Source organism: Accipiter gentilis, chromosome 4 (assembly GCF_929443795.1).
Source record: "Accipiter gentilis chromosome 4, bAccGen1.1, whole genome shotgun sequence".
Classification (NCBI taxonomy): domain Eukaryota; kingdom Metazoa; phylum Chordata; class Aves; order Accipitriformes; family Accipitridae; genus Astur; species Astur gentilis.
The window spans coordinates 22,573,613-22,596,901 of record NC_064883.1 but is presented as its reverse complement, the minus strand read 5'-3'; the positions used below and the strand labels follow the sequence as shown (position 1 = coordinate 22,596,901).

Below are 23,289 nucleotides of genomic sequence, written 5' to 3'. Positions count from 1 at the left end.
GTTTGAACCAGCTCAGTATCTGACCAAAACATTGCAGAATGACAGATAAAATCAAAATCTGTCTTTCCCCGGGTCTAGGTTAGCTTTTCAACAGTGCTTCAAGTCAGTTCAGTTCTCTTTCCACCCAGCACTTTTCTGCACCAAAATAGATTAATGTGCAAATCTGCACTTCATTAGCCAAACTCCTATGTGTATCTCAGACTTCTTGTTACACATCGCTGTCTAGCTGCATCTTATTTTTCAGTCCTTTGTCATAAATGAATGGACACTGTTATGGTTGGACTATTTACTTATGAAGTAGAGAAAGTCTTTATTTTCTTCCAGTTTTTATGGGTAAGTATCTGCTTGCATGTAAGTTTTTAATTCACATTTGTAAACTGAAATTCAAGAGTGAGCTCAGGTCCTGCTGAGGCCAATGCAGCTTGGCTATTAACCTTGCTAGAGCTCAGGCTTTTCTTCTGGAGAGCAGAAGCTGAATTAGTAAACAACAGGTACAATTTGAATTGTGATGTTCCTCTCCCTTCTAAGTTTGGGCCATACTCTCAATGCCAATACAATGCTTGAACTACTTACTATGGAACATGGACTTCAGTGCTGAGTTTTTATTTGTGCTATTGGATGTTAAAACATAATCATAAGCACTGACTCCAGTGCCATGTTCCTGGTACTGAACCATGGCTGCATCTAATAATGGTCCTGACTACTTTGCCCACTTGATTTAAAGACCTACCTTGGGGCATTAGCACATCCGTGTAGATGCATTGTATGCAGTGTATAATAGAGATAAAAAGAAATTGGCACTTCCTATAGTTTTGATCTGGATGCCTCAGGTGTGATAAGTTATTTTGTTGTAATATGTGCACACAGAAAATTGTAAGGAAATCTCTTCACTTGCTGTTCTCTGTAAGAAAGTACCCAGCAACTTCTTTTTTCTCCTCTTTAACCCTTATGTTCTGCACTCATTGTGTTTATCAAGCCTTAACAGAAAATAGAGAAAAAAACTACCACAATGGTTTAAAGTGCTTTTCCTTTTTGTAGTATCCAAGCTGCTAAGTGCCTGGGATAACTGACTTTATCAGTCATTGGAAAGTACTGTAGAGCAACTTTACAAGATTTAGGATAATGTCAGTAGTGTGGTATTCAATCTAAATCCTTCTCAAGTTCACACTAAGTAATATGGTACCATTTTCAACAACGAGAAATGTGTTCAAATATGTTAAGAAATGTGCACAGAATTAGCAATAAAAATATTTTATTTGGGGAGATATATTTACAGAGCAATATATTTTCTATTAGTATAATGTACCATATGACCTATAATTTATTTCTTACAATATCCTAATCCTAGCAACAAATTAAGGCGTATAACAATGTATAACATAGTTCATAAAAATTCAATGTAATAATTTCAGTTTGTTGAGAACTGTGTAAGGATAGCACATCTGAGTGTTGCTGAGAGTTGTCTCTTTTGTTAGCTAAACATCTTCATTCTGACAGAGAAGCTAGCTAGGTGCTACATTAATGGTCATCTACAGTAGTCAAGTATTTTCCAAGTGCAGAAACTTTTTGTTGGTAATACAAACAAACAAACGAACAAACAAAAAAACCATGAGAAACCGTTTCAAACTTCTGTTTCATATGTTCACCTAAAAGCTTTTAACAGTGTGACTATGTAGTTAGCATTTGGTGTTTTTTGCTAAGCAAGTTATTTGAGTAAATTTAGATACAGTATTACATAAGTGATATTTATAATTTATATTGGTGCTAAAACTAGTTATAGTCATGTAGCTTCCAGTTTCCAGTAAACTTGTCATACATATCAAAGAGGGAATGATTTCATTGCTTTAACTGCATCAGTATGGTTAAAGCAACAACATTTGTAAATGTGAAGTGGCCCTCAGGCACAGTTTGCAGGTCTACTGCTTACCGAAAACTTCTGATAGTGAAGTCTGTGAGAGCTGATGTTTCTGCATATGTCTTTTTAGTTAAATAAAAAAAAAGAAAAAAGAAAATCATCCACATTGATGCTAGGATTTTGTATGTGTCATAGTTTTGGCATCTTTAGAACTGACTACGTATGAAGTATGTATGACAACTTTAGAACTGACATAAGCAAAGTATACAAATACAGGAATTTGAGCATGACCCCTCCCAAGTTACATTTACAGTTGTTTTGCACAGTAAGATGCATGCATATGTGCATGCATATATACATATGTATATAAAACACTGTTGTAACTGTACAGCGTGCCTATTATATGTCATGGTCGTGGGTGGAGGAGAAGCAAAATTAATTTTTGAGGTTTTGTGGAGTATTTTGCAAGTTTAGGACTTCTTCACAGCAACTCATGCCATCACACTGGGGTAGCTGGCCAGGGCGAGTACCAGTCTACACAGTAGGATTTCAGTGTCATGAAGCTTCATGGAAAATGTTATTATATTCTCCAGCTGGATTGCATTTCTTTCTTCCTGAGAGGCACTTAGGTCCTGTTCAAAGTGCTAACAGTACTGGCTTTTCGCTTCTGCAGCAGCTTTCATAGCATCTTCTTCTGCCAGCTAGAGTCCTACTGCAGAGCAAGCATCTTCTTGGATATGAGAGGGAAAGTATTTATACCTGAACCTAAGAACTTAACGTTTGAGTAAATAAGCTGTCACTGTACTTGTTACCTCTGCTCATCATTTGTATGTGTTCTTCAGAAAATGGACTTTTATGTGGCCATCATGTTCTGTGCCTCCCTGTGTTGTCACACAGACCCACGCTTACTCTTATGCCCCCTGAGAAGCTTAAAAACATGACAGCAAGGTCACAGAGAATTGTATTTGTGATGAAGAAAGAAAAAATACTAGATTTCAGGCTTCTTCTTTCTCCCTAGCAGTCAAAAACTACTTTAGAAATAATTGTAAAAATTTCCATTTCTGGTGATGCTGCAGTAAATGAGCTTTAGGTCATGATGGTTTGTTTTGGTTCGTTTCTTTGAACAAGTTGAGGTCTTTTTTGGAGTTTGGGGTTTTTTTTCCTCTGGGTTTGTATGACAATTGCTCCTGTGCTGTTTTTCTTTCCCCTCCTGGGATGTGAGCTGCAGTAGTTACATAGAAATGATGAAAACTGACAGTAGATAAATATATTTGAAAAAAAAGTCTTGGTTTTAGCATAAATAATTGAATGTGCCTCTTCTTTTTCTTACAGAACGGTTTACACAGTACAGCCCTAAAAACCTTAGACAAGCATGGAATAAGTAAGTCTTGTCTTTTTTTTTTTTTTTTGTTAATTACTCTTTTGACTCTTGAATTCATGCCAATCTGAAGTTATCATAGTTAACTTAAAGTGGCTCTATCCTTTTTAAATACAGTACAAATGTGGAATTACTGAAATATTATTTCCTGCTTCTGCCAGTTTTGAATTATTTTGAATTGCCAATTACATGTAAATAGGGAGAAACTGTAAAGCATATTTTCTTCTTGGGGATGTCAGTTGGCAAGTGTATTGAACTTATTGAGAGATGCTGTGTTGTTGTTTTGAGCCATCAGTGTTGCATCTTGTTTTCTCTGTTCCACTATACAATTAAGAGACTTTTAAATAATAGGTTTCTAATCAACTTTTGAGTGTTGTTTCCACATAATGATCCCCTGTTGCCAGGTCCGTTTGGTCATTGCTGTGAGCTGATGACCATACTGTTGTATATTTTAATTATCGTGACTGAAAAAAGTCAATGTGAATTCACAGCTTTTTTTTTTACCTTTTAATGTTTCCTGAATTTTGCCACCTTTATATCAGATGGACACTGATATAAAGGTATTGTGCTCAAAATCCAGAAAGGTTGCCTAGTAAGCCAGGAATGCCTACCCAATCATCTGTGTAAAGTTTACTAGAAGGTTTCTCAGGACATGAAGAATCTCTGTAGACAGGATATTTGGGCAGCACTGTATTGAGTGATTAACATCTTTTACATTTTGAAGAAAGCATGCACAGTTTGAGTTGGATGAGCAGGATAACAGCTACATCAACAACTTGTCTTGCCAGAAAAATTGTTAGATTTTTTTCTCCACTCTCTTTTGATCAAAATTTTTTGCAACAAGGCTAAGCCTTTGCTGCACCAGCATTAATGTTTTCTCTCTGATACTCTTTCCAAATTTTATTGTTGGTACCAACTGGCTGTCTTGTTGGTAGTTTACCAGGGAGTTCAAGAGATAAATCAGCAGGAGACTGAAGCATGTCCTCCTCCAAGTTCACCATTGATGTTGAAGATACAAAAAGTTTTGGTGAAGGAACTTCCATAAGGAAAAAAAGTTACCGATAGAGTAAATGTCCAAATCTTTTTTCAGTATCGTAATTTATTAGCAATGGAGTGTGTCTGCAGCTCTAAAATTCATAGCATGGTCACTTGCCCAAGATGTGATGAGGTTTATACTCACTTTGCTATTCTATTATTTATTCTTCATCTGCTCCTTCTCAGACCGATTTGATCCAGTGTTTTGGACTGAAGCACACAGGCATTTTTCATTTAAAAAAAAACTTTTGAAACTGGTTAACTGAGGGAAGAGAAATCTCTTAATGTAACAGGTTCATAGTTAATATGAGGTGTTAGTTGTTGGATGTGATACCATCAATGTTTATCCTTTGAGTCAGAACCTGTATTTCTGCAGTGCCAGGCATCTTTTGTGACCCTGTAGCTCACTCTGCATTACTACTGGATCCTCCATGGTTAGGAGTAACTTTCTGATTCCTGCAATGAGGCACATAAAGCTGGCACTGAAGCCAGCACAGGCCTTCACAAAGGTTAAGTGTCACCTACCTGAGTTAATTGACTTTCAACAGTCTATAGAAAAGTTCCTGGTTTGTCCAGTTCAGACTGGGAGCCTAATTTGGTGGCTTTCTTGGAAGAGTCCATCTCCTGTTTACTCTAGAGGGAGCAACAGGAAGATTAGCTTCACTTATAGTGGGCTTTTGTGAGTGTCTCAAACAGTTTTGCCAGTTCTTGTGATCCTTGCAGGCATCTTGCAATGTTTGACTCTACCTCAGTCCTGCTGCTTGGAATAATGTAATTCCCTGAAAGTCACAGCTTTCATTTTAAAAAGTAAGTCAGTCACTACAATTGTCTGTCCTTTAACAATGAATAAGCTTAAAAGTTCAGTTTTTCTTTGAAAGTAGTTAATGAAATCCAAAAGCTTGGAACAAGCAATTATATTACAACATAGGCAATTAGATCTGGATTGGGAAAGAGGGACAAGGAAAGTAATACTGATATGAATGTCTTTGCTTGGGGGCATATTTATGTGTAAGTAATGTGAATAGATACTGGCACGCTATCCCATCCATTCTGCAGGCATGGACTGAGTGTTTTTCTATATTTTAACAGCAGTTAGACCCAGCAGTGTCTCCTATATATAAGTAAGTATAATAATAGATTTGAATTTTAAAAGTTGCTATCTTATATTTCCTTCAAGAACATTGCATGAAATTTCTGGTTTTGTGAAATACAAAAAAAGAACAAACCCCAGCTTGCTTAAAACAAACCCTCAATCTCTGAGACTTCATAATTGACACAAGTTATGATCACATCACAGGCTGACTCAAGTAAGACCAGAGCTTTTTAATTTCTAAGAAAGCTCTTCAAAAATATTTATACATTTTCAATGCTCCATGCATAAAGGATTTGCAATTTTTCAGCATAAATTAAGGGACTGAAAGACCAAAAGCAATGACAATACATAAAGTTTAGCACTTCATATGTGCGGTTCTACTATAATAGGAAGTATTCAGTGCCTCAAAATTATGTATCGCTTACATTCAAAATGTAATGGTTTTTCTCTTTTTCCAGTGTAAATCTTTATCTGTGTGCTGTATTAGAGCACTGTTGCTTGCACAGCTGTCATTAAGGATGTATAAACATTTCTATTATACACATCATATTCCCAACGGTTTATAATTCAGCTATAAAACTTAACACATGGACAGACTGATTCATTCTAGAAATTGTCTTTCTTTATTAACATGTTTCAAAAAGCAGCAATCTCTAATCTTAAAAAAAAATAAAAATTCCTTTTAAAATTCCTGATTTAATTTGTTGAAGACTGTTGATGACACAAAAATATCCCGTTTGAAATAGAATTGTTTTAAGGGTAGTTGGGATAAATATGAGACCTAAGATGTGGAGAGAAACGTTACAGCCTTTTGTTTTTAAATATGTATTGGTTTTGTTACAGAGTTACTTCCTGACATCTTAGTACCTTTGAAAGATACATCTTAATAACAGTGTTTATGATCTTGGAAGGATCTACCTGTGTGTGCTTAAACTTCTCTGAGCTGAAGTCCTGTTACTGCATTTTATAGAGGGGGGATTGAGATACAAAGACATGAAGGAATATGTCACACAGAAACTGCCGCCGAAACTGTAAAACAGAGCACTGTAAAACAGGCATTGAACTTTGTGCTCCCAAATTGGAAGAGAACACCTTTAATTTTTGAAACCCAATGAAGCTTTCACCATCTACTGTTCTGTCTTTCAGGCACCATCTGGCCCTTTATCTTGTTCATATATATGTTTTGAGGTCCTGGCATGGAAGAGTGAGAATACAGGTTTAGAAGTCTTCAAAGAGGCTTACCTCAAAACATACACTGTAATTCAGTTTATGTAAGGAGAGGTTACGAGAAGGAAGAGTAACACTCTTCCAACATCTACAGAGCCAGCTTCATGTCCGTAAGGCAGAAAGAACAGAAGCAAAGAACTCCAACCCCAAACCCCCCAAAAAGCCACAGATGGTGGATTGGGGGCAAAATAATTGCACCTGACTGACTATTCCAGCTTCCACAAGATGTGAATTTTAAAGGCAGAGCCAGATAATGGAACAGTGATGGACACAAGCCAGTGGCTCTTTAATTCCCGGCCTAATTGGAAATTAGCTGAAAGTGTGGAATGTAACAGCAATGACAAAGTGAAACCCAGAAGGCTTATTATGTAAGAAGTTAGACCCCTAAAATTCTTAAAATAGAATTGGTCAATATTAGAGGCTACTTTTGGGAAGAGTTTGAGGGAGATAATGTAAATATCACTTACTGCAAATTAAGTTCTTTGGAGACTTTAACACTGAATTTTTTCACTCATCGTCAAACTACCTAAAGATTATAAAGAGAATATTTACGAGATAAGATGCGATTTATACATTTTGTAGAAATGCTTATAATGTTAGGAAACAAAACTTGCATTGACATTTGCTTCTATGTAGTAGGAAGCTTCACCTACATTGCATGACTTAACAGATTGCGGAATGTAATTTTAAAATACTGGTCTAAAAACAATTAAGATGTGGTAATCTGATCTTCCTATAGAGATCACAGTGAATTATATTTTCACCTTTTTTCCTGAACTTTTCTGTTCAATTATCTCTGCACAATAAATCCAAGAACAGCTCTGGCTTCAGAATGCAATGCAACCTCTTTCAATTTGCAAAAGCTTCTCCACAATAATAAACCCTTACAGAGAATAACAAAAGAGAACTAATTATCCTTGTGTATATTTGGTAGGATATAAAAAGCTTTTCAGATCCTTCTGTCCTAATGGGTTGCATTGTGAGAAATTAGGTTGGAAAGAAAAGGTGCAGTTGAAAACAAATTCTGCTCCGCATAAATAGGACTACTACTTGATAATTCCCCAGCGTGGCAGTATTTATTATATAAATAACACTTTATTCTCACAGCTAGTCCCACTGCTGGGGATTTCTTCCTTTAACAAGATGGCCTCTGTATTTGAGACCTCCCTTCCTGAGGCCAGGGTGTTTAAAAGTTGCATTCCAGGATGGACTGGCCTATTTTGGGACTGTTATTCAGTGAAAACTTCCTGAAGAAAGCAAAGTGAGTGAACAGAGATGAGTCGATGTATTTTGAGTCTGTATTTCATTTCAAGCATAACACAGACGATGGAATTATCTTGAGCTAAGACTTGGGAAGGGTTTTTGGTTTGGGGTTCTGTTGTTTGTTTTTTATTTTTAAGAAAATCTTTGCCTTAGTGGGGTTTTGACTAAAGACAAAACTCTCTTCTAATTGTCACTTTTATGCCCTTCTCCTCCTGTCCTTCCGCCAGCATTGCTCATTGTAATTTAGTCTTGTCGTCCCACCGAGAGAATATTCAAGCTCTCAAGCACAGTAGGAAGAAAAAGCTTTAGTGTTGTCATTGCCAACACCTTTCTGATGGGTAAAACTAAGCAATAAGAATTGAAAGCTATACCTGTGCAAAAGGTGGATTATACGTGTACGACCGTGTGCGGTTCGAGTATGCTGCGGTTGCGCTGGGGCTGTCCCCTCACTTGCATTTGAGGGGTGATCAGGAGTCATGCTGGGGGGGGGGGGGGGGCAAGGATGGAAACTGGACACAAAATGAAAAGATTTTGTAGGAGGATTTGTGATTTAGAGGCATATAAACCTGCCTCTGTCTCCTGCTGATCTGCAGTGATACCGCTGCACTGAAAACCACATCTTTTAATTTCCCATTTCGTTTCCTCTTGCCCATAAAGACCCCTTTATCGGTCGTTCTCTTTTGCCCGAGGGACCTTAGGAATCATATCATGGCACAACCTGTGTTAACCTGCGATACAAACAAGACGTCTTCTATTTACCGGACAGCAAATTCCTTACACTCCCTTTACCACGAAGTAACTTCTTGCTTCGCCCTGCCTGCGCCAGGGGGAGCGCTCGGGCCGGCACAGCGGCCCCGGCCGAGCGGGTTTGCCGCGGGTGTTTCCCTAACGCCACTTTTCTGTTCGTTTCACTTCTTAATGGGGTTTATGAAATTAATTTCAGGGTGGTGGAAGCTGCTCCTTTACACTTCAGTGCCCTTTTTGTGTCTACTACCGTACACTGCACCCGCTGAGGACTGTTTGATACGTTGCCGGCACCATAAAGGCGCTCAGCTGCGAAAGCGCAGAAGGCAAAGTTCTCAGCCCAGCTCAGGACCGGTTAGTGCTCAGCTGAAATGCGCTGCAGGTTTTGTCAGCTTTATGGTAATGAATTACATGATGCTCATTGAAGCCAATGACTGAGAAAGATCTCTAGAGTTTCTCTATTTATCCTTTTGCCAAGCTGAAAAATTCTTTACAATTTATATTTGAATGTTTCTTTCAAATTGGAGCAACTGTAAATTGCTCAAATGGTATACCTTTTAAAACTTTGGGGGGAGATTATTCCTAACAGACCTCATTAATAGAATGTTTACCCTGACATTCAATTTATTTGTGCTTTATTCTAAATTCCCCCTCTTTTGTGTTACTAAGCTTTAGTTATTGTGTTACGTCCTCTTGGCCCAGTTAAACATATTAACAAACCTCCTAAACTGGACCACAAAAGCCTTTGTCCTCTTTTTCGGTGTACTAATAACTCTATGTTTTTTCAGTAGTTACATTTTTACCGTCCTATACCTTTCCCATCCATGATAGCTGTGAAAATACAGCCCCAATGGACATGGATGTTCTTTGTTTTCTTCTGCAACATTTAATTCAGTTTCTGGCTTTTTTAATTCAGTCTCTGAATCTATTCATATTTTGGGTTATTTTTCCCTGGAAGGAATGGTAGTTCTCTATGCTCTACCTTGTTTGTAGATTTTGTGCCCACATATCTCACTTCTGTTAGCTTCTTTGTACTAATTTCGTTGTCTTCTATGGTGTTTTCAACATTTAGTTTCATCTAAGAATCGATTCATTATGCAGTGTGTCCCTTACTCCAGTTCATTAATAAAGACGTTAAATAAAACTGTAACTAACGCTAATCCTTCTGGCACACAGCTGGACACTTCCCTTCCAACTCAGTACATTGCCACTCATCATTACCCTTTGCTTATGGTCTGTCAGCCAGTTTTCAGTCTATGAGATAGCGTATCACATCCCAGCTCTTCAGAGTTTGTCCACAGAGCAAGATTTTTTAGAGAAATTGCATCAAACATTATCTCTTGTTGCTTTGTTCCACAAATGCTTAAGGCCGTTTTTAATAATAATCAATTTATCTGATGTCTTGTTCATTAGTCATCTCTTCTTTTGATTGCCATTTTCTTAGGTTTTTCCTAAAACTAATTTTGTTGCCATATTGTCTGTGTTTTGTTTCTGTTGTCTATATTTTGCTTCTATATTGTGTGTCAATGTCTGGCAAATATTTGCCAAGATTCTCTTCTTTGTTTGTAAACCAGAAAGGAAGAATGTGTGTGTGTGTGTATATATATATATATATTTAAGTCTAGTACAATACTTTAGAATATAGAGCAAAATTAGCTAATATTACCATAACTTACCTACAGTAATAAGCCTGTAAAGAGAAATGAGGAAAGAGAACTAACTCTTCCTGTGTAGATTTCCTGGAAAGACTTTTAAAAGGTACCTTACATTTGTTTGCTATCCTCACTAATTCTTTAAGAATTCCCTAAGATATTGAGACGTATATCAGATGGACATGTTTATTTGGTGTTTCCAGGTATGGGGTTTGGGTTTTTTCAAAGTATGTTCTTCATTAACTTTTTGAGTACTTACTGATCAACTCTTTTCAGATGTTTCCAGTTGTTCTTTCTCCTTAGGCATTTCTACATGCCAGTGTTTTATTAATTTCTCAGAATTACATTTCTGATAGTCTGTTACTCATATGTTGCCATAGTGTCTGTGTTCATTTCTTGGTTTGAAGTCTAATACTTTCTGATCAGAGGCACCAGGCATCATTATATCCTCACATTCCTAATTCTGCCCTCTTGCTGGAGTTCTCTACTGTTGGCCTCTCTGCTGAAATCTTTCTTCTCCAGATAATGACATTGCTGACAAAACTGAGTCTCTGAGATCTGTTTTAAAAATATTTGTCTGAGGAATTGAAGACATACTGTGAAGGTAGTAATGTAAGTGAAGTAGACCTTACTGCCGAGTCTCTCATTACTTGTATATAGTCGTTAAAGGCAAGATTTTTCCAAAATGAGAGCCAAAATGATAGGCAACTTAAGAATTGGGCTGGCACTCACAAGTGCTCAGTGCTAAACAACTGCTGTTGGTTTAAGTAGCTTCATATTATCCACTGCATTTTTGTCATGTATTATAGATAATTTTTCTTTAACTCAAAAGTTCCTTTGATTCTCATCTGAGGGTCTCAGAAATGTATATAATTTGGGGAGATGGTGCAGACAGGCAGTAAGTGTAACAATATGAATAATGCTACTGAGTTTTGTCACCTCTGCAGATAGTTTAAGCCAATCTCAAAACCCATGCCGTCTGCCTCTGTTGCCAACCAAGGACTTACAGACAGTAGTTAAGGTTTCTGCAGTGGTACAACATCACAAAATATCTTTACTTTAGACAAATACTTATTTTACTGAATTTGATATGGGTTTTTCAGCATAATTTTGAGCACCACCTTTTCTGCAGTAGGATGGTAATCATAGATATTCAGATATTGCCATTTATGAGAATCTCCTGTGACCATCTCCCAAAATTCATTGCAATTTTGTCAAGAAGATCTTAATTGCTTCCTTTCCCGAGTTTCTGGCTGTGGTGCTTCATTTATTTGCCTTCAGATTTCCGACTTCTTTCCTGCCATATAGGACAGAGAAACAAGAATTTTTGCTTTTTCATGCAGGGTTTTTTTTTTTAATTAGTGATGCAGAAACACGTGGCATTGTAGGATACTAGTGAAAATAGTGACTTGTTTCCAAACTTGATGTTATTTGCTAGCCAAACAGTTTTCATAATTAAATTTAGTGATTTCTTTAAATAATCTAGCTTAGAAAGTTTAAAGCTATTGTTTGAGAATTTGTGAAAGATGCTGGCTGCAGGCAGATCATCATGTATATATGTTCAGTGCCTGCTTGACCTGAGTGTCAAAATGGGAAGATAAGAGTCAATAACCCTTGCTGATGCATTAAAATGGAGAGATTAGATTATGTATCTTCAGGAACACACTGTGAATAACAAGTCTCGGCATAGGGCTGATGCACCTGTCATTGCTGGAGGGCAAAGAGGCAAGTGGTTCCAAAGGGAACTGACCTTTTTATTTCAGGCATTGAGTCAATCCCATATCCTAAGGCACACGTTCTGCGTTAAAATTATTATAACTCTCCTGGTATTATGCTGAAAACCAGACACTGGTGAAAATCTGTTGAAAAAAATACCCAAAATGATGGTGATGGTAGTTTGTGTATTGGTTTTAATTAAGCCTTTATAGGAAATACATTCTGTAATTTTGAAAGACATCACTAAAACAGTTAAGTTCTTCCCTGATAAAGATAAAATTAATTGAAGTTTAAAATAAAATTTTGAAATGTTGTTTGTCTGAATTAGCAGCTCACTGGAGACCAAAATGTAAATGGCAGTATTTATCACTAAATGTGATTCATAAAAAACCTGCATCCTTTTAAATAATGTAATGTAAAATACAGTGTATATCTATAGTCTGCTACCTCAGCTGAATTTATATCCGTAAGATTTGATTTACAAATAGACAACTTTCTGTTAAATTATTCACATCTCATAATAATTGATGTAACAGAGTTGATCTTATGCTTGAGCATATTTGATCATAAATTCAATGAAAGCAGCCACCATCTTTGTGATGTTTGTCCAGCTAAATCCTTCAGTGAATAAAATAATAAAGATGCCAGCTGTGTTTGTTTTATAATCACTGCTGCAGTAGGAGGCTGGAAATACAAATGAATAAAAGCTCTAATTTTTTGTGTTGGATTTATAAACTCAGAATCTTACTGCAAAGAATTTAAATGGAAAAAAATAAAATTTTTACTTCTGTCACATTCTCATAAATGTATTGTTTGCTTTTTTGTCCCTATTGTTTAGGAATCCAGAATAGTTTTAAAATATTGCTATTGTTTGGACCCAAACTTACAAAATCCAAGGAAATCTTGTAAAAATAGATGACATTTATGCTTTTCTCTCTGACACCTTTGCAAGTTAAGACTGGACCATCATTTTTGCATTGCCGCCTTTGGTTAGATTCTATAGCGATCTTAAAGCTCTGTTTACTGCTGTGTACTGTTAGCATGCCTCAAACTAATGTAACCACCCTGACATAAAAAAATCATGCTCCAGATTATTATTGGCCTTCCTTCCACATTATGACTTTTGTAGAATAATGTTATATTCCTTTCATTTCTTTCATATTTGATCCTTAAAGTGCCCTTGAGTCAAGCTTTATTCTGCAACCATGAGGGCATGAATCTTTCCTGAGATGTTGACAGACAGTGTTTGGTGAATATCATTTTTGCGTCAGCTACAGCCTATGTCTATACTGCTAACTAAAGAAGAGCCAGGGACTATCTTCTGGCCCTGAGGCCATGTGGCAGACCTAGCTACAGCTCTACACTTGGGCATGCATCTCCTGTGGGCTTTATGTGGTCCCCATGCAGCTGCACTTGCAGTTATTAGTTTGGGGGTGTTCAGTATTCGTTTTTTTAATTCAAAATTTCCAAAATAATGTAAGACCCATGTTGCAGACCACAGGAATTGTGTTTTCTAGCATAAGACTGAAGGTAATATATTGCATGCCCTGCTTGTAGGAGCCTGGTACATGCTGCCTTTTGGGAATGTTCCCTGGCATGGGTTGTTCCCTGAACTGTGTCTAGGAGTGGTTTGGGAGAATGCCAGTTGGCATGGGCCAAAATAATCCAGGGGGCAATGTGGACACTCAGTAGTTAAGAGGTCAGGCTCTCTCCCTAGCCCTGCTTAATTCAGCGATATAGGCTTCAACAGAGAGATTCTTACTATTCCCTGCCCTGTGCACACTTGAGCATATTCCCAGTGAAGTTTCTCCTCTCACTGTCATGCTAGCATCCTTTGTCACCTAGGCCTGAAGCCTTAGGGATGTTTTTTATCTTTCCTATCCCATGCATCCAGACTCCTATATATGTTTTACAATATTTTTTTTCTTTCCAGCTTTTCCAAGATACTTTTTTTCCTTCCCCAACCAACTTGTCATTCAGATCTTGATTACCGTAATATACTTCTTATGTCTTCTCCTGGCCAACACCCTTCTTCAGATCATATAAAAAGCAACCAGTAAATTCAGTTTAATTTTTTGTGGATTTTTTAGCTCCCCTCCTAACGCTGGCTGTTTCACTCCATCTTTTTTAAGCTCCTTCTTACCCTTTTCAAAATCCTCCATAATTATGCCTTTTCCTCCCATCCTTCACAAAGCTGTGTATTTGCTCCTGTTCCCTTTTCTTATGTCAGTGATACCTTAGTCATATTTAGGCCTTTTTCTGTCTCCTAGATAATTCAAGCAGACTCACAACAGCTGTTGTCCTTTCTGGGAATCAGATGGGCTTGTGCCCAGATAGTGTCTTCACCAGTTGTTTGCAGTCCTTTTCTCCAGGCTTCTTGTTCTCAGTTTGGAAGCTGCTAGGACTAGTCCTTGTCTGCCTCAAATACCTGCTTTCACAGAAGCGTCATATCCATTTAGGACCCTAAAATGGGACCCAGATGTTTATATACCTGCCCATCCCACTTTGGTGGCAGCATCCATGACCAGATGTGTCGCAGAGCTCCATGAATTCTACAATTCCACGTGTGCAAAATCTTTTGAAAATCCACCTGCTTATTTTGGGTCATTAGAAGTGACCTTCTGAGCTCTACTGGCAGTCAATTTTTAGGGATTTTAGGGAGATCTAACCTTTAGTGGTCACTATTATAGATAACAATTTTGATTTTAGTTCTTAAATCACCTATGCTGATTTATCCCTAAATAGCAGTAACTTCCTGCTTCGCTGTCTCTCTTTCATGCTACTTTGACAGGTTAGGATTTGCAAAAATAGTTCAGGATTGAGTCCTTCCCTACTGCAAGCCAGTTTCTGAGTGTCAGATAGCACTGCACCCTCACACATATGTGAGTACAAGCACTTAAAATCCACATATTTCAGTAATTCATAGCTAAAATATATGGAATTTGTGGTTTGGTCATTCACCTCCAACCTGTTTATAGTTAAAAAGGCATAAATTGTTGTGTTAAACCTGAGCGACTTTTTTAAAAAGACACTTCAACACAGGTACGTGTGGATATGTAATGTTTCACTTTTTTAAAAGATCAATGCAAAATAATGTTATATTTTCCCCAAATTGCATACTAGAGACAGATCACTGTTTTCTTCCTCTACAATGGTCTCTGTGCCTAAGAAACCCTTGAATAATTACACTCATTTTTTCGCCTGTTCAAGTTCAAAGTCAAATTCAGACTTCTTTTAACAGATTGGCACAAGCATGTTTGTCTCTTAACAAGTGTTGCTGCAGTTGGTATCAGGCACTGGATTCTTAGTCTTCAAGCTTCTCCCTACTGGAAGATGACCTAATGTTCACTTTAGAAAGTATTTGTCTCCATTAATGTAAAGAGAGAGAGTGGTGTGCTAAATCAGGAGAGTGAATCTGGAGAAGGAATGGCACCTTCTGCGCTACAATGCTGGTGTAAATGTGGCATCTCATCCTGTGTTCTTTTCTATCACCTGAACCAAGTATCTAAGGGTCAGGGAGCTGCAACTAGTTCTGTATAATGGAAGTCTGTCTAAATATATAGGCATAATAATACATAATGAAGTATTTTTGACTGCATAGCTTTGAATATATTGCCCATATGTTCTCATTATAACCATCTTGGTCTCCTCCTCTCAATGTTTACTAGTTCTGCATCATTTCCCTGTCACGTCTTAGCTTAGGAGTATAGTTGCAAAAAGTCCAGGATGCCTACTTGTACATAATTGCTTCGTCTCATTGGGTTGAGCCAGGCAACTCATATACATAAAGTTAAATAAATGCATATGCCTGGGGTCTGTCTTCCCAAGCTTTCTAGGCTTGGGGCATTCTCTCTGCCTCCAAATCTCTATCCACCTTTAATGAGCTGTATAAATAAATACAAAGTACTCCTGTTCATTCCATATCCATAAAAAATATATTTTATTAGCTGAGAGGTATACAATAATAGGAAAGATCAGACCCATCCGATGTTTTAGGGAGCTGTAGGAGGACAGGACAAGTAGCTGCTTCCAAGTGGTTGATGGATCTGAGGCCCTGGCAAGACAGATTTGTAGGTTAACTGTGATAAATGATCTTTGGCTTCACTGTCTAAAGCGAGGTCACCCTTCTTGGGGCACTGTCTGCATGCTGCAACCTTGCAGCAAATTCTTGTTGAAGTACTGAGCAAACAGACCAGTTCTTGTTTACATTAGAATGAAATTAAGACTTCTCAAACCCAAGATGATAAAATGTCAGACAGGAGGGCAGAGATTTATAAGGCGGTGCTAATGTTTATTTACTAGAATTTAGTTCTGTCTTTTTTTTAGTTTTCAAAAGGCAATAGGTCCAAAAAGACAGCTGTTTTTTCCTTCTGTAGTTATTTAATAAGGGACAATAGGGGAAACTTTGGTTACTGGCCTAGTAGCTGCACCCACTTGACAAATTTGAAATTCAGAGTTTGATTGTTTTTTCTCTGGAGTATTTTTTGCTTGGATTTCTTTGGAGAGAAACAATTCAGATTGCTGAGGGTGGGAGGAGGAAAAGCACAGAGCTTTGACTGCATTGTGTGCCAAAGGTTTATTTCAGCTGTTTCTACGTTGCGGGGGGTGGGGGTTATTCCCTTCTTTTTTTTTGCTTATGTCCAGCCAGTGAGGAAATAAATATGTGAAGAAAGAATGCTATGGAATGTTAACTCTGCTGCCGTATTTTCTTCCTTTTATCATGCCCCAAGATTCAGTGAAGTTGATATAAATTCACCATGCCTTCTTTTAAAAAGCATAACAGAAAGGCATTCTTCCTTTAAGAGTCAGACTGTAAAAGGTGATTTTCTTTCACTCAGTTTGGTTTAAGCCTGTAAAAAGCATTAAGTGAAAAATCTGATATATTTGTTAGGGCATTTATTGCATTACTAACTTATATTTTCAGTTCTCAGTGAAAGGTTTATAGAGAACATAAACCTTGAAGAGTTTTTGTTCAGGATTAAAGATATATTTTCTCCATTTTCTGGTGAAATAATAGCTCATAAAATGATTGGGGTGTTAGTAATTATTTTTAGCTCTATTTATTTTCCATGGATATTCCGTTCAACTTGCTGAGGTGCACGAAAAAGGCCTTTAAATACCACTCTCCTTGATCAGAAGACTTATGACCTTTAAAGAATTTCAAAATAATCAAAAGCTTCTGATTAGGTGTCACCACCATGTTGTTGTTCTTCATCAATTACACTTGCAGCAAGCAAAGATCTTCCAGTAAACTATAAATCTAGCAAATTCAGTAGTAGTCTGTTGTGGTGTAAGTAATACACTATGTCTTCCATAACTAGTGTCTTTAACACTGGGCTAATTGGGATGCTGAAAGAATTAAAATAGCTGATTGATGTGCTGGTTTTGGCTGGGATAGAGTTAGTTTTCTTCAGAGTAGCTAGCATGGGGCTATGTTTTGGATTTGTGCTGAAAACAGTGCTGATGATGCTGAGATGTTTTCTTTACTGCCGAGCAGTGCTCACACAGAGCCAAGGCCTTTTCTGCATCTCACCCCACCCCACCAGCGAGTGGGCTGCGGGGGGCACAAGAATTTGGGAGGGGACACAGCTGGGACAGGTGATCCAAACTGGCAAAAGGGATATTCCAGACCATACTATGTCATGCTCGGTATATAAAGCTGGGGGAAGAAGGAAGGAAGAGGGATACATTCGGCGTCATGGTGTTTTGTCTTCCCAAGTAACCGTTACACATGATGGAGCCCTGCTTCCCTGGAGATGGCCGAACACCTGCCTGCCGATGGCAAGTGGTGAATGAATTCCTTGTTTTGCTTTGCTTGCGTGCGTGGCTTTTGCTTTACCTATTAAACTGCTTTTATCTCAGCCAACAAGTTTTCTCATTTTTACTCTTCCAATTCTCTCCCCCATCCCACCAGGGGGAAGTGAGCGAGCAGCTTGGTGGTACTTGGTTTCTGGCTGGGGTTAAACCACAACACATGTAAAATCAAAAAGAAATAATTGCTAAATTCTTTCTAGGGCAAAATGGTAAGTCAGGTTCTGATTAAAATTGCTTAGGAAATACTTTTTTTATGGGAAATACATGTATCTTAGAGACACTGCTGAAAACTGAAATAATGTGAAATACTTCAGGTATTCTTCTTTTGGTTTAAAGAATTGTAGTTTTAAACAGTAGCGGAACACTGTACCTAGCAGTCACGTTGCCTGGAATATCACAGCCTCAGAACTCCCAGAAATTAAAGAAGTTACATGATCGTATCACAGAAAGCCATGTTCTCAATAGCTTATAGTATGTTATGACTGGACATATATTGTATATTTGCTATTTAAATAAGCTTTTTTTTTTTTTTCTCTTTAATGTCTGCCATACAGACTCCATAGTTCTTCCTTCATTTGATGCTCCAGCATATATTACCCTGGCAAAAAGATAACTAGTATCAACTGTAAACTTTATTCGGTATCAAAATGGTATAGAACAAGTGGAGGAAATATCTGCAATATAGTCAATGAAGAGTATTGGCTATCTTCATGCCCTAAGCTTCAATAGTTGGACTGGGTTTCTTTAGAAGGTTTCATAGCCCAGCATATTTATTCTGAGGCATCAGAGCAAGAGCTAGCCCAGGTGCATGTCTGGCTACAGAAGGACAACTCAGGATACTGTTAAGGCTGTTGTACATTGACTGATTCTCTTTAAGCTCAGCATTTAAAGCTCAAATCAACCAAATTCAATTTTTAAAGGTGGTGTGTTCTCTAAGGGTGTTAACGTTCTGCTTCCTATGTGTAGCAAACCGTTCAAGCTGAACATCGCAAGCAGTGTTGTGTTGTAGAAATACAGCAATGCATCTGAAACGGACACTAAAACCCATCAAATGTAGTACAGGTTGAGTCAGGAAGAAATAGATTAATATCTAAGTTTTTGTCTTGAGTTACATTCAGTGATGATACATAAAAATTATTTTATGATCTAGTCATGACTGAGCTTAATGGCCATTATCAAATGTGAATTGCCATGAGAGGTTGGATCACTTCATTGTCTAGCTTAGGTGTGACCAGTCTGAGTCTCTGAAGCCTCACGTGACTCGTGAGCAGTTTAATCGTCGTAATTCTCCATTCTGAGAAGTTCAGGACCTGCAACTATAATTACGGTTTACCTACTGGATCAGTAGATTCTTTTAAAAATTTACCAAGTGTGTAAAAATGATATACCTAGAGGTAAATCTATATTAATTAAAATAGAAAAAACCCCTAGTTGTCTATATTGTTAGAACTTTAATTTGTTACATTCACTTTTTTTCATGAAATGCTATTCATCTTGGCTGCTTTCCAGCTAATGGCATCTGTGCAACTGTCAAGTGAGAATTAGTTCACATGGGTCTGGGTTATTATTACTTTCCTAGAATGCACTGAATGAACTTACCTCCACAGCTTTCCAAATGGGGCTTTAACCTCTTTTACATCGACATTAACAGCAATATCAAAGAATCAAAGACTGATGCTTTTATCTCTGTTCTGTATCAGTGAATACTTATCATTGGTTGTCATGGCTTTTATTTTAATAATAAACATTTTGACCACTTTTTCAGTACTTTAACAAATAAGACTGCTGATGCTGTGATACAGTAATATAATTAAGAGGGATCAAACTAATTTCTAAATTCCCAAAGAGATTGTTTCATACACCCTTACAGAAATTGTGAAGGTCTGAAGACTGTGGAGTGCAGTGTTGTGCAGGAGCACAGAGCAAGGACAGATGCTGGGAGCAGTATAGCCATGTTAATGCAGGATTTGTCCCAGCCTAGCTCATCTAAGAAGCCTGAGTGGGATGTTGCACAACTGTGGCAATCTTGCATCTAGTGAGGTACCGAGCTAGAAGAGTACAATTAAACTGATGGAGACCATACTTTCCCACCTTACATGTGTAGAGAGCTCAGTGTTTCTGAATCTAAACTGCTGCCAGCACCTCTATTTGGGAAGAGCAAGAAGGGTCCCGGGTGTTTTGAGACATGCCTCCTAAAGAACATGCACAACCCAGCACAACGTTAGGACTGCTGTTGGCAGCCCCATGCAGGGGGCACAATCCCAACACTGAAATGTAGTTCCTGTGGCTGTGTTTGACTGTAATGTTTACTGTATAGTTTGGCTTGAAGTACCTCTACACTGTGCTGTAGAGCAAATTCTGTATTTTGTGATTGATCAGCAACAAGTAAAACCGTGCTTCAGTGAGCCTTCAAAAGCTTTTGTCTCTCTTTGTTCATTAGTTGTAGTCCTCAGAACCCTCTGTGTAAAACACTGAAAAAATGGTAACGTCTTTACTGTGTTAGATTCTCGTCTTGAGGTGCCGCTTTATGCCTTCATCTGCATCAAAAGCTAAAAGCATCGCATCAAAACTTGCATTCACTTGTTGCAGTGGTTTCATGATGGCTAAATAAACTCTACAAAAGCTCTGTGGAGGCACACCAGGCACGTTAGGGAAGCAGCTACTGCACGCTGGAACTGGCACATCAAGTCTTTGAAGACGGTAGGTGTTCTCGGCATGGCTGTAAGAACAGAAAAGGCTGTTGATATTTAGTAAAAAGGAAATGTTACTTAAGATAGGCCCTGCTCCGATTTGTGTGCTGCGTAGCTGCTGCTAGTAGGGTCACATGTATATTCAGAGGTGCAAACTGTCAAGGCACATGAGGGCATGTCCGTGTCAGCTGGTGAGAAGATAATGAATTTGCAAAGAAGACATTAGCTACGCTAGGCATTGTTGGCACAGTTTTGTGTCAGAACTCAGAAGAGGCCTAAAGCCTAGAACAAGGGGGAAGGACTGCCATCCTCAAGCAGGCATGGGTAAAAATGGGGAATACGGCCCTCGTGGCAGTGCGATGGTAGGCGAGATACCACAGGGACTGTACAGGAGCCCTGTGGTTGAGGGGACCACGGCATCCTCTGCGAAACGAGCTGCGAGGGTTACCGTATGGCCTGCCTGATTTGCACCGATTTGTTTATTCTCTTTGTACTGTTAAAGTTTAAACTCTGCTAAATGGTGTGATTGTTTGGGTTAACTGTGGTTTTGTCTTTCAGCACTTCAGGTTGCAAGAGATTACTTAGAATAAAGAAGCAGAGCTGAGATTTCCAAAGGGAATTAGGTGCCTCACTCCTCTAGGCCATGCTATAAACGCCAGTCGAGAAATGAATTAATGATACGCTGCGAGAGCTGTATCTTCACATGGAAAATATGCACAGTAAATGATTTTTGCTTTGGGAAGTATTTACCTCATGCTGTTAAGAGTATATAGACAGCATATTATCTCCATTTGTTTTAATGCCCATTTGTCTTAATTATTAATGTGAATTTGAGCTGCCTTCTTCGTTGCATTTAAAAGCAAATCACCCCAAGTTCAGAAGTTCACTGCACATGCCCAAAACTTTCTTTTTCTCAAGAGCTTAAACCAAACTTCAGTGATCTTAGTCATGTTCTGCTTGACCAAATACTGACCTTCCTGTGCAGTAGAAAGACATTTAAGCCTGTTTTCTGAAATTAAATCAAATTCTTGTAATCCAATGAGATTTACAACTGCTCAAGTCTAGTCAGATTCATATATGTTTAAAGTGAGACAGGTTCATATGGTGTTTGTTTTTCTTGAGCTAAGGCTGTATATAGCATTTGGGATTAAGTTGAAAATCTGTGTGTTTCACAAACGTCGTCAGAGTAGGTGTGTAAAAATAGTCCCAATATTTCTAAAACAATATCTAGATATTATTATTTAATACTCATTGCCAAAGGTTTCTCTGTATTCTGCTATATGCCACATTTTCTGAAAGTATGTATGCTGTCATGGCTAATAAGTATTCCTCAGTGAATAGTGTGACAGTAAGTGAAGCGTGAATATTGAGACTTGCCATATCATGCATGCCAAGTTCCTATATGTCCCAACTGCTGTGAGACAAAACATGCTATTATGTTTTAGACACAAAGCCATATTGTATGAAATTCTATCCTGTCACATACTGAAGGAGGTGTATTTAAAAATAAAATCTTTTTTTCTTTAGTTCTTTTTGTTAACTTTTCTATATTAGGTATTTAACTACTGAACCCCATCAGAAAATTCAGCCTTTGTCCCTATTGAGGAATCATGTTTCAAACTTACATCAGACAAATTATTCATGTTTTAACGAGGATATTTTAAAGAGGCTATTGGCAAAAAAAAAAAAAAGGAAAGAAACAAAACCAAATGTTCCAACGTTCCAGACCGCTGAGGTTATGCACTAAATGGGTTTTTCCAAAAATTTCTGATGCAGTAGATATAATTGAAATAAATGATCATACAGTGCATTTTTTGTAAGTAAAAGAATAGTTTGTCTTTAAACAAAGCAGCAAAATTAGTCATGCATTGCACTAAGGCATAAATTTTAAGACTGACAACATTAGAAGCCCACATGCATATACCTTTTGCAAAGTCCACTGATTTCCAGAAGTGACCTTCGCAGAAGACATGGGGTTTGGAGAAGAATTTTTTCATTGCTGTGCAAAGCTCTGTAAACAAAGCTAGAACTTTGATGTAGAACTTTAAAGATACAGCTGAGCCTAGCTAAAAGTGAAGATTTGATCCATGAGTTACTTGGATGATCTTCTTCGGCCTGTATTACACAGGAGGTGAGACTTGATTGTTATGGTCCCTTCTGAGTTTAAAATCTATAGATGCTTGGGAACATAATACTAATAATGTAGCAACCGGAATCTTCAAAGCACTGTAGAAACAAGTAACATCCCCCTTCCCAGCACTACTCAGAGTATTATCAGGGCAGGTGAATGTAATAATTATAGCAGACTGAACTATTTTTGCAGACTGTGCAATGAATTTAGTCTTTTTTTCTATTTATTAATCGGTTCTAATTTTGACTGATTTATTCACAACTGTTTCATTAGTTGATGTGATTATGTTGCAGCCCTAGATATTTTTGTTTGGTTTATATTGTATTAATGTATAATCTGGTGATTATTTGATACTTATCTTTGGTTTCTTGATTGATCTCAGTAAACAGGTCTCTCTTCTGTTTATAAACTGGGAAGGTGACTTTGCCTTCCTAAACTGTTGCTACTCAAAATATTTTCAATTTATATTAGTTAATCTGATTGTCTTGCTAAAAAAATTCTTAGCAGTATGCCAGGTACATTGGTGACCATTAATAAAGTCAAAGTGTCAGCACTACTCTGTTCAAGAGCACCAAGGAACTAGGATGTCATCATCCATAATTTCACCTGCAGTTCAGAATTCATTAATATTTGAATTCTCTTTTCTTTTGCTTTGCCTTACTTAATTAGTGTCTTCACTTTACCTATGGGT

The 23,289-nt window shown here is 37.7% G+C and overlaps 1 protein-coding gene across 16 annotated transcripts in view; it reads left to right on the top strand.

Moving 5' to 3' along the window:
• Window positions 1–23,289, top strand: part of CDK14 (cyclin dependent kinase 14) — a 333,262-nt gene that overhangs the window by 238,316 nt on the left and 71,657 nt on the right. For 14 of the 16 annotated variants that reach the window (XM_049798612.1, XM_049798611.1, XM_049798619.1 and 11 more), the window contains one exon: window positions 3,188–3,236. In XM_049798612.1, the coding sequence (XP_049654569.1) occupies window positions 3,188–3,236 (49 nt within the window). Of the gene's footprint in view, window positions 1–3,187; window positions 3,237–4,168; window positions 4,217–4,973; window positions 5,058–23,289 lie in introns of those variants that run through there. The other 2 variants (XM_049798626.1, XM_049798628.1) reach the window with 2 other exon arrangements.